This window comes from Lucilia cuprina, chromosome 6 (assembly GCF_022045245.1).
Source record: "Lucilia cuprina isolate Lc7/37 chromosome 6, ASM2204524v1, whole genome shotgun sequence".
Taxonomy (NCBI): domain Eukaryota; kingdom Metazoa; phylum Arthropoda; class Insecta; order Diptera; family Calliphoridae; genus Lucilia; species Lucilia cuprina.
Window position 1 is genome coordinate 43,433,443 of NC_060954.1, and position 11,698 is coordinate 43,445,140.

At 30.2% G+C, this 11,698-nt stretch overlaps 3 protein-coding genes across 3 annotated transcripts; all 3 read left to right on the forward strand.

The window, feature by feature from the left end:
- The first annotated feature begins 2,867 nt into the window (after positions 1–2,867).
- Positions 2,868–4,259, forward strand: LOC111675225 (serine protease inhibitor 42Dd-like). Its single transcript, XM_023435952.2, has 3 exons — positions 2,868–3,675; positions 3,749–3,872; positions 4,119–4,259. The coding sequence occupies exons 1-3, from the start codon at positions 2,914–2,916 to the stop codon at positions 4,232–4,234; spliced, it is 1,002 nt and encodes a 333-aa protein (XP_023291720.2). The 5' UTR covers positions 2,868–2,913; the 3' UTR covers positions 4,235–4,259.
- Positions 4,260–6,545: 2,286 nt separating this feature from the next.
- Positions 6,546–9,973, forward strand: LOC124420629 (leukocyte elastase inhibitor C-like). Its single transcript, XM_046954111.1, has 5 exons — positions 6,546–6,558; positions 6,622–7,475; positions 7,542–7,665; positions 7,755–7,861; positions 9,965–9,973. Exons 1-5 carry the CDS (start codon positions 6,546–6,548, stop codon positions 9,971–9,973), a joined length of 1,107 nt encoding a protein of 368 aa, XP_046810067.1.
- An 81-nt stretch (positions 9,974–10,054) lies between these two features.
- Positions 10,055–11,287, forward strand: LOC124420630 (antichymotrypsin-2-like). Its single transcript, XM_046954113.1, has 4 exons — positions 10,055–10,319; positions 10,422–10,906; positions 10,967–11,087; positions 11,146–11,287. Exons 1-4 carry the CDS (start codon positions 10,055–10,057, stop codon positions 11,265–11,267), a joined length of 993 nt encoding a protein of 330 aa, XP_046810069.1. The 3' UTR covers positions 11,268–11,287.
- Positions 11,288–11,698: the final 411 nt, after the last annotated feature.

Below are 11,698 nucleotides of genomic sequence, written 5' to 3' on the forward strand. Positions count from 1 at the left end.
ATATAACAAAGATCTTGGAATATTCGCCATACTAACTAACAAACTTACTAACTAACTAACTAACTAACTAACTAACTAACTAACTAACTAACTAACTAACTAACTAACTAACTAAGTAACTAACAAACTAACAAACTAACTAACTAACAAACAAACTAACTAACTAACTAACTAACTAACTAACTAACTAACTAACTAACTAACTAACTAACAAACTAACTAACTAACTAACTAACTAACTAACTAACTAACTAACTCTAACCTAACTAACTAACTAACCAACTAACTAACTAACTAGCTAACTAAATAACTATATAACTTAATAACTAAATAACTAAATAACTAACTAATAAACTAACTAACTAACCAAATAACCAACCAATTAACCAACCAACTAACTAACTAACTAACGAACTTTTGCGGATTACAATCTTCTATACATTATTATATATAATAATATATAATTATATATATATATATTATATATATATAGTATATATATATTTATATATATTATATATATATATTATATATAAAAGGGTAGCGTTACTGACTGACTGATTCAAAATCGCACAGCCCAAACGGGAAAAAATGGTAAAATAGGTTTTCTTAATTATCTCTCACAATATTAGTGATACAAGAAATATTTTAAATGCACCTGTATCTACTCTTAAAACAAGTAGGAAAGTATTGTCGGGCATGGCCGACCATATAATAACCTACACCATGAGTATATTTTACTTTTTAATTTTTTTATAAAGAAACTTTTATGTTGAATATTACCAAAATTCCAAAATATTTAAGCAATTTATTGATAAAAAAAACTAAAATTTCTAAATGCGGCTTTATATAGGTCAAATATGGGGCGATCCTCAGCAGTGTCATTTATACTTATATAAAACTTATTTGTGCCAATTTTTAGAGAGATAGCAGAATATTTGACGTAATTATGTCATAAAAAGTTCAAATCGGGAGGTACGGTTGTATGGGGGCTAGGTGAAATAATGGACCGATTTCAACTATTTTTAATAGGCCAAAAAACATGCTTGGTCCAAATTTCATTAAATTATCTTGAAAATTGCGGCCTGTACCTTGCGCACAAGGTTTAAATGGACAGCCAGCCAGCCGGACAGACAGACGGACGGTCGGACATGTCTTAATCGACTCAAAAACGTATAAGCGTATAAGCACAAACGTATAATACCCTCCCCACTATAGTGGTGTAGGGTATAATGAGCAGATGGGTGTCTGGCACTTTTTTGAAGTTCGTATTTTTAAGGGGTAAAAATGTGTAACAAAAGTGATTTTGGGCCGGTTTTGGCTCTTTATAGCTTTTGAACTAATTAATATAATCAATTTTTTATAAATATTTTGGATACATTTCCCAAAATTATGAGACACCTGTTTTTTTTTTTGAAATTCAGTCCTTTTTGGGTGTAAAAGGGATACAACTGTATTTATGGTACTTTTTTAGCACATTAAGAAAACTTTTTTTAAAACTTTCGGTTTATTGTATTATTCCTATTAAATTAAAAAGTAGTTTATTTTCTCACACAAAATAAGCTATTGGTATATTATTTTGGAATTCGAGTACTAAGGCCTTTATAGGACCAAATTCGAGTAAATTGTTTGGTACCTTTTTAAAGCACAATTTTTCTGAAACAAATGCAGATTTGAACCATTTGAGTTTTATCTGTGATATATAGATTTAAATACAGAACATTTTGTAAACTTAATTCTCGAAAAATTATATGTCTAAGCGAAAAGGGGAAACATTGTACTCTTTTTATTAGTACTTTCCACTTAGGTAATTCACTTTTGGTACTTTTTCTTCCTTCAAATGATAATCTATGTATGTTCTTTAATATGAACTCAAAACACATGGTTATTAAACATATACGGTCCTCGTTGAATAAGATTCTTTAAGAGACAACTTTTTAGTACTTTTTATCTCATTAATTGTACTTTTTTAATTTTTTAAAATATACAACCTAGGAACATTAATTTTAACATACATGGTCTTGGCTGAATAATATTCTGGAAGTGGGAACTATTTGGTACTTTTCTATTCTTCAAATTGTACCCTTTAGATTCTTTATAATGGTTAACCGGAACACACGGTTCTTATTAAATGAGAATTTATTGAGAGAAATTTTTGTACTTTTTCGTTTTTCCGATAGTACTTTTTGATTATTTTACGATATTGAAAATAAAATTTAAAATATAGGGACCTTAGTGAATTTTGTATGTATTTTATTTAAGTTAGGGTAGCGAAGTACTCAGGGTATGCTAATAAAGCATATAAGTTAAATTGTACAATGCCTCAGATATACTTAAGCCATTTATTGTTTAATAAAACTGTGGATATTAAGGTTAAATTTTTAAGGAGGTTTTTAATAGGGACTAGGGTCCAAGGAGGCTCTTCAGTACCGCTGTATCTGATAGTAATTGGTCGAGAAGGACTACTTTAAGGTGTTTGTGGAACCAATATTGTCATGCATTACACATCCAAATCCATTGTAGGGTATAACAACATGTATAATAACATGCATTGAAAACATGATGATTGTTGTAGGGCTTGTCTTATAAGTTCCATAAAAATACGTAGACTAATAAAATAAATTATTTAGTCACACTTTTGATATGCTGTTCCAACTGCTAAAGTTTCATAACAAGTGAGAAAAACTAAGTAAAACATTTGCATTAAGACCGAAGTTAGAGCAACTTAACATATTTTTTACGAATAAAAAAAATGGCTACAAACTGCAAACATAAAGGTAATGAAATATTATAACAATTTCTGTATATAAAAGCTATCCAATGATATATTTTTTATTTTTCTCTCTTTACAAACTTTTAGTATTAGTAATTTTTAATATAATTCTGCTTTCTACAAAGTTAACAGCAACAGATATGGTTGATATGGAACACTTTGGTCAGGAATTATTTTACGCCTTAGCCTCTACAGAACCTCAACGTAATCAATTGATAACACCTTTACCGTTAGCAACTGTTTTAATTTTATTACGTGCCAATGCTGAAGTTGATAGTGCTTATGAGATCGGTGACTATTTAGGTTTAATTGGCAAAGCTAATGAAGTTATTCAAGAAAATTATGATAACCTATTGAGAAAAATGGAAAAAACTAAATACTTTACAATGTCAAATAATATCTCAATAGTGACAAGTCAAATTGTAGTAGACACTGTGAAATTAAGTATACGCGATACCATCAAAGTCTGGAGAACTCATCGGATTTGTTATAAAGCAGCCGATTTAACCAATAGTGGTCATAAAACAGATATACTATTAGAAACTAAAATGCACTTTAATAATGTATTCCGCTATAGTCTTTCCTCATCTACCAGGGGCTATTTCCATACACATAATGGCGATAAGATTGAAAAGGAAATGTTGAATCATATAGCAGAAGTACGTTATGGCAAGGTACCTCAACTGAGTGCTACAGCTATTGAAGTACCCTACAGTGATGGCAATACTTTCTTATTAATTTTTCTACCTCACAACCCCATGGGTATAAGAGAGTTAGAAAAGCATTTAAAGGTATTTCCTTTGGGTAGTATGAATTCATATTTAAGGCGGAATCGTCTCAAACTTATTTTGCCGAAATTTAAGACCCATGTCAAAATGTCTGTAAGAGATGGTTTGATAGAGGTAAGTTTTAAGTTGTCGGTTTTTTTTTTTAATTTTTGAAATTTTGTGTTTGTCTTCTCTTTGACCTTTCCAGTTGGGAATGGGTAGCATGTTTAAACGCCTGTGTGAAACTACGTCTCATATTAGAGTTGGCGACATTGTGTTTAGCTCTTCATTTGGTATTAATGAACAAACAGCTGGAGCTGAAACTTTTATAGGTAAGAGCAAGTATTTCGAATTGGAATGCTATCAATATCTGAAAACGTATATTCGACTTCTAAAAACAAGTTCAACTCACACAAAAACCATTATCGTGGCTGATCCCTTTGGAGTACCGATAGTACCGATTTTTACTTCTAATATGTTAATTTTTAAGATTTTCTTTTTACAGATCTCGAAACATCGCAACTTTTCTAATGTTTGTAAATTATAATGAAATTATTTCTATTATTTTCTTTCTTTAGATGATGACGAGGCAACACTTGCGAAAATTCCCGAAATTCGTGTTGATCATCCATTTATTTTTCTAGTAAAATCGATTAGAAATGATATATATTTAATGGGCAAAATAGTGACTTAAGGTTTTATGAAAAGAATATTATTTAATAATTGTATTAAAAGAAAATAAAAATTGTATTGACTTGTTAATGAGTAAACCTGTTAAAAGCCGTTTCGTCTACGATCAATCCATAGCCGTGACTAATTATCTGTCTATAATACTAAATATCGATCAATCTTGTCTATATATTAATCTAAAGTTGTGGCTTTAAAGATGTTTACATTATTGAATAGTGATCATTGTTATGACTACGGATCAGTCTTTGCTACAGACTTGTCTATAGTAAGATCATTCTTGACTATAGAAAACTTTAAAGTCTTATTTACTGATGCTTTATAATCGTCTACAAATATTGCAATGACTATACAAATATCAATCTATAGCCTGGCATTTAGATATTGTTTAATGATATACTTTTAAATATTGTTTAATTATATACTTTATATAGGTCTGACCAATATCAGTATATAGTATAGACTACAAATCAGTCTATAGTTATCATTGAATCAGAACATCAGAAACTATAAATCATTATTTTGTAAGTCCACAGCTATGTATATATCAGTCTAAACTCTTTGTTAGTTTGTAGTCTTGAACAGATATCATTATATTGCCATGACTACAGTTCATTCATTATATCAGTCTACAGTCTTTACTAAACACTGATCTATAGTCTTTATTATAAACGGTTCTATAGTCTTGAGTATGGTAGGATCTATGGTATTGACTATAGACGTTGTTGACTGTAGTATTGAATATAGACGGATCTTCAGTCTTAATTATAGACAGTTATAACTATAAGCTGATCTATAATCTTGAAAATAGACTTAAAGTCCATATAGACGAAAAAACTAAATACTTTAAAATGTCTTCAATATAGACGGATCTATAGTATTGACTTTAGGCGGATCCATAGTCTTGACTATAGACGGAACCATAGTCTTGATTATAGACGGAACTATAGTCTTGACTATAGACGGAACTATAGTCTTGACTATAGGCGGAACTATAGTCTTGACTATAGGCGGAACTATAGTCTTGACTATAGGCGGAACTATAGTCTTGACTATAGGCGGAACTATAGTCTTGACTATAGATCTATAGTCTTGACTATAGACGGATCTATAGTCTTGACTATAGAAGGATATATGTGTAGTATTGACTATAGACGGATCTATAGTCTTGACTATAGAACGATTTATAGTCTTGACTATAGACAGATCTATAGTATTGACTATAGACAGATCTATAGTATTGACTATAGACAGATCTATAGTTTTGACTATAGACGGATCTATAGTCTTGACTATAGACGGATCTATAGTCTTGACTATAGACGGATCTATAGTCTTGACTATAGACGGATCTGTAGTCTTGACAAAAGGCTGTTCAATAGTCTAATAAACTGATCTATCGTCTTAACTATAGAGCGAAATTTAGTCATAACTATAAGTTGATATTTTGTCTTGACTATAGTCATGTCTTTAATTATTACAATAGATCTTAAATTTATAGCGAATATCAGCCTACAGTCCTGATTGTAGATTGCTCTATAGTCTTGACTATAAACTAATCAATAGTCTTGACTGTAGACTGATCTATAGCTTTAAATATTGTTAGAAAGCCTTGATCAGTTTATAGACTTATAAATCAAAAGTTTTATTTATAATCAAATCAATAATTTTCTATAAATATTAACAATGATCTAATTATTCGTCAATAAATAATCCGGAATACTGTAGCTTGAAGTCGAAATCGATTATGAATAAGAAACGATTTACTTAGTATGGATTATTTAGAATACATACATTGACTATCGCTCGATCAGTAGTTTTTCGCGTAAGCAGTGTTAATTTATTCTGAGTCAGTTGGATCTCACAAGAATGTAAGAACTCGAATCCATACGTAGAATTTGAAAATAGCTATCTTAAGCGTTTTGTAGTAGATATGTATTTCGTCGATCAGTAGTACGATTTTATACGAATGTTAGTTTTAGTCCCAACAAAAAATTCGTGGTGTTTGCGAAAGTCCATCCTGCTTGCACAAACTTTACAAGCTATTATTGATCAGTTAAATAATTTCTAATATTATTCATGAACTATTTAGAATATTGCTACAGACCACCATTTGGTAACCATAATATTTTATTTTTTTTATTAGCATACAATCATACTATAATCAAGTAATTATATTAGTCACACATGTCGTTTTATTTAATAAAATTAAACTTTGGGTAAACCAAAACATTTTTTAGTTCATTTAAAGAATCACAATAGTTTAATTACTTAAATAATTTTTTACAGTTATATGAAACTTAATAATGATGATAAACATGAAATATAAAGGTATAGTTTTTGGGAATTCTTTTTATTTAAATAAATTTGTTCTTTTCTTGTTTTTTTCTCTAGGACAATTGCAATTTCTATTTTTAAATCTACTTCTGGTTTTGCCCATGTCCGCAGGAGGAAAGTTAGAAGGTCTAGAAGAATTTGGTCGAGAATTATTTTTTACATTATCTAATTATGAACCTGCGGAAAATCATATTATATCCCCACTTCCATTAGCCACAATTTTAATATTATTACGCATGGATGCTGAAAAAAAAGTTGCTTACGAAATTACCGAACATTTAGATTTGGCCGGTCAACCTACCGATAAATTGCGTGAATCTTATTTGAATCTATTCGAAAAAATGAATCAATCGCAGTTTTTTGATATGTCAATTAATATAAGCTTTGTATATCATGAACATATTTCGGAAAATCTTATAATGTCTGTGGATACAGCTATTAAGTCCTGGTCAGGTTATTATGTATGTATTCATTCTGAAGAATTGGCAAATATCCAGACTCCATCAGGAACTCCAGTTTCGGATTCACCTAAAGTAGATATAATAATTGACACAAACGTTCACTTTAAGAACCGGCTATTGTATAGTATTACCAAGACTGACGAGGGAGTTTTCTATCCTCTGCATGGCGATAAGATTGCTAAGACAATGTTACATCATACAGCTCAAATACGATATGGGGAGATATATTATTTAAGCGCTACAGCCGTTGAAGTGCCTTACAATGATGGTCATACTTATTTGGTGATTTTAATTCCCAACGATCGTAAGGGTATAGTACAATTGCAAGATAATTTGGAAAGATATCCACTCAGTAATATAAATCAATATTTAAACAACGATACGCTTAAACTTATAATGCCAGCCCTAAAGGTTGAAGTGAGATTTCCTCTGTATGATATGTTTGAAATTGTAAGATAATGTTTATCTATTATTGCTTTTTTTAACTTTTAAACTATTTGATTCTCTACCAAACAGATGGACATGGCCAGCATGTTCACACAAATGTGCGATTCTATGCCTGATATAAAGGTTACGCAATTCGATTATATTGCATCATTTGAAATCAATAACCGAACCCAGGATGAAGACACATATATCCGTAAGAGCTTTATAATAATGATATTTACTAATTATGTTTAAATTTGATTTTCTCTGGAACATTGACTTATGATTTTATTTCACTTTAAGCTGATGACGAGGAATATCTGGAGGAAGTCCCAGAAATAATTGTAGATCATCCATTTATTTTTTATATCAAATCAGATGAAGACGATATATATTTTATGGGAAAAATTGTGAAATAATGTATTATAAATATATACATTTTTTTTATTTTCTGAATTATTATTTTAGATAAAACTATAGATCTGTATTCTTGACTATAAACGGATCTAAATTACTTGACTATAAACAGATCTGATAATGTCTGGACTATAAATCGATCTATAGTTTTTTTCAATAGAATTAAATATGATCTTGTGTATAGATGGTCTATAGTCTTAACTATATACTGATCTATCTATAAAATATAGTTTAGATCGTAGTCTGATTTATAGTCTTAATCATAGACTAGTTTGCTGTATTGACCATCGAATAAAATTTGGTCCTATCTATAGACTCATCAATAGTCATGAGTCATTACTGTTGGCTGTAGACTGTTTTATAGTCTTGACTATAGACAGATCTATAGAATTGACTATAGACTGATTTATACTCCTGACTATGCACTAATCTATAGCCACGAATCATGACTATTGACAGTTGTATAGTCTTGGCTATAGACTGTTTTATAGTCTTGACTATGGACTGATCTATAGCATTAACTATAGACTGATTTATAGTCTTGACTATAGACTGATCTATAGTCTTGATTATAGACTGATCAATAGTCTTGACTATAGACTGATCTATAGTCTTGACTATAGACTGATCTATAGTCTTGACTATAGACTGATCTATAGTCTTGACTATAGACTGACCTATAGTATTAACTATAGACTGATTTATAGTCTTGACTATAGATTTATCTATAGCCTTGACTATAAATTTATCTATAGTCTTGTCTATAGTCTGATCTATAGTCTTATTTATAGACTGATCTATAGTTTTGTTTATAGACTGATCTATAGTTTTAACTATAGACTGATCTATAGTCTTGACTATAGACTGATCTGTAGTCTTGACTATAGACTAATCTATAGTCTTGACTATAGACTGATATATAGTCTTGACTATAGACTGATATATAGTCTTGACTATGGACTGATCTATAGTCTTGACTATAGACTGATCAATAGTCTTGACTATAGACTGATATATAGACTGATCAATAGTCTTGACTACAGACTGATCTATAGTCTTGACTATAGACTGATCTATAGCCTTGACTATGGACTGATCTATAGTCTTGACTATAGACTGACCTATAGTATTAACTATAGAGTGATTTTTAGTCTTGACTATAGATTTATCTATAGTCTTGTCTATAGACTGATCTATAGTCTTGTTTATAGACTGATCTATAGTTTTGACTATAGACTGATCTTTAGTCTTGACTATAGACTGATCTATAGTCTTGACTATAGACTGATCTATAGTCTTGACTATAGACTGATCTATAGTTTTGACTATAGACTGATCTATAGTCTTGACTATGGACTGATCTATAGTCTTGACTATAGACTGATCTTTAGTCTTGACTATAGACTGATCTATAGTCTTGACTGTAGACTGATCTATAGTTTTGACTATAGACTGATCTATAGTTTTAACTATAGACTGATCTATAGTCTTGACTATAGACTGATCTGTAGTCTTGACTATAGACTAATCTATAGTCTTGACTATAGACTGATCTATAGTCTTGACTATAGACTGATCTATAATCTTGACTATAGACTGATCTATAGTCTTGACTATAGACTGATCTGTAGTCTTGACTATAGACTAATCTATAGTCTTGACTATAGACTGATATATAGTCTTGACTATAGACTGATATATAGTCTTGACTATGGACTGATCTATAGTCTTGACTCTATACTGATCTATAGTCTTGACTATAGACTTATCTATTATCGTGACTGTAGACTAATTTTGAATATATACTGATCTTGAGTCTTCACTACATATTGTTTAACAGTCTTAACTATATTGGATTATTATCAGGCCTGTTCTAACTGCATCGATAATAAGTATCAATTACATATTCGATCAAGAACGACTACTATACTTTCTTGTTTGATTTATATTTGGTCTTAAGTAAAATTTTTAAATAAAACTTTTCTATGGAAATTATTTGAAATATTTTTTTTTCTATTTCAAATTAAACTAACTTTTTTCCATACAAATGCATATTAATTTATTTAGTCACATTATTAATATTCTTAAAATAAAAGTTAGAATAACAGAACTATGTTAATTGTTAGTAAGTGTTCAGTATCTAAGATATGTTAGCCGATTGATGTCGGTACATTAATTTCTTTATAATGTCAACGTATTTCCATATATTTTCAGAATACAATCATAATCGATTTTTGGTTTTAAATTTCCTGCTCGCTTTACCCCTGACATCTACAGCAGACATTCTTGCCGAGCTACAAAACTTCGGAGAACAATTATTTCACAAAGTATGCGACTCCCATCCAAAAGAAGAAGATCAGTTAGTTGGGCCATTTCCTTTAGCAACACTTTTGATTCTATTATGCGTGAATGCTGAAAAAGATTCTGCCTATGAAATCACCGACAACTTAGGTTTGAATTCCCAATCAATCCAGGCTATTACATCAGTTTATTTAGGGCAACTAAGGCAATTAGAACTCAGTCACCTCTTTACAATGTCTAATCATATTTCAGTATTGGACCGGCAAAACGTTATAGAAAAAATTGATTTGACTGCTGGAGATACTATTGATGGTTGGCCAAGTATTGATATATGTGATATAGAGACACTCAGTTCTAAAACACATTTACTCTTATCTACTGAGATCCATTTTAAGAGTTTATTTTTATACAATTTCGCCTCTACGGCAAAAGGAGCCTTTTATACTATCGAGGGTGAAGAAATTGGTTTTGATGTCTTAACTCTTTTGGCAAATTTAAAATATGGCGAAATTCCTGAATTAAAGGCAAATGCTGTTGAAATACCCTACAGTGATGGCGATACTTCCTTAGTGATTATATTACCAAACACTCAGGGAGGAGTAATAGAACTAGAACAAGATTTAAAACTATTTCCTCTCAATGGAGTTGATTCATATTTAAAGCATCAATGGATAACAGTTGTAATGCCGAAAATACACATTTTTGCTGAGATATCGCTAAAAGAAGAATTAAAAATGGTAAGTTATTAAAGTAAAAAAAGTTCTTTAAGATTTTGTGCCCAAATTTTGTCTTGCTAGTTGGGCATGTCCAGAATGTTTAATCATTTGTGCGATGGTAAAAACATACAAGTTTTAGATGTCATTTCAAATGCCACATTTAGTATTGATGAAAAATCAGCTGGACTAGATCCATTCTTAGGTAAGCTTTTAGATATTTTTTTGTGTAATAAGCTTAGTTATTTTATTTTTGTTAAAAGGCCAGGACACCTATAATTATCCGCCTGAAAACGTCTCAGAATTTCATATAAATCATCCTTTTATATTTATAATAAAATCATCCTTAAATGTAATATATTTATATGGTAAGCTAATTAAATAAAGTGCTTAACAGCTTTTCCTAAATTTACATAATAAAACTCTAAGCTATTAGCTAGACTTTTTCTAAACTAAGCAACGTAATGACTGGTCTATGGACTAGTTCCTAGAGTAGCTATTGGACTAGTCTTTTGACCAACTAGTGTGTGATCAACGAACTTATCTAATATTTGAGCCTTGATCTAGTTTATTAAATAGTTCCACTCAATACAAACACTAGAATTAAACTAGAACTAAAATAGAACTTAACTGGAACTAAACTAGTACTAAACTTGAACTAAACTAGAACTAAACTAGAACTGAACTAATCTGAACTAAACTGAACTAAACTAGAACTAAACTAGAACTGAACTAGAACTGAACTAGAACTGAACTGGAACTGAACTAGAACTGAACTAGAACTGAACTAGAACTGAACTAGAACTGAACTAGAAC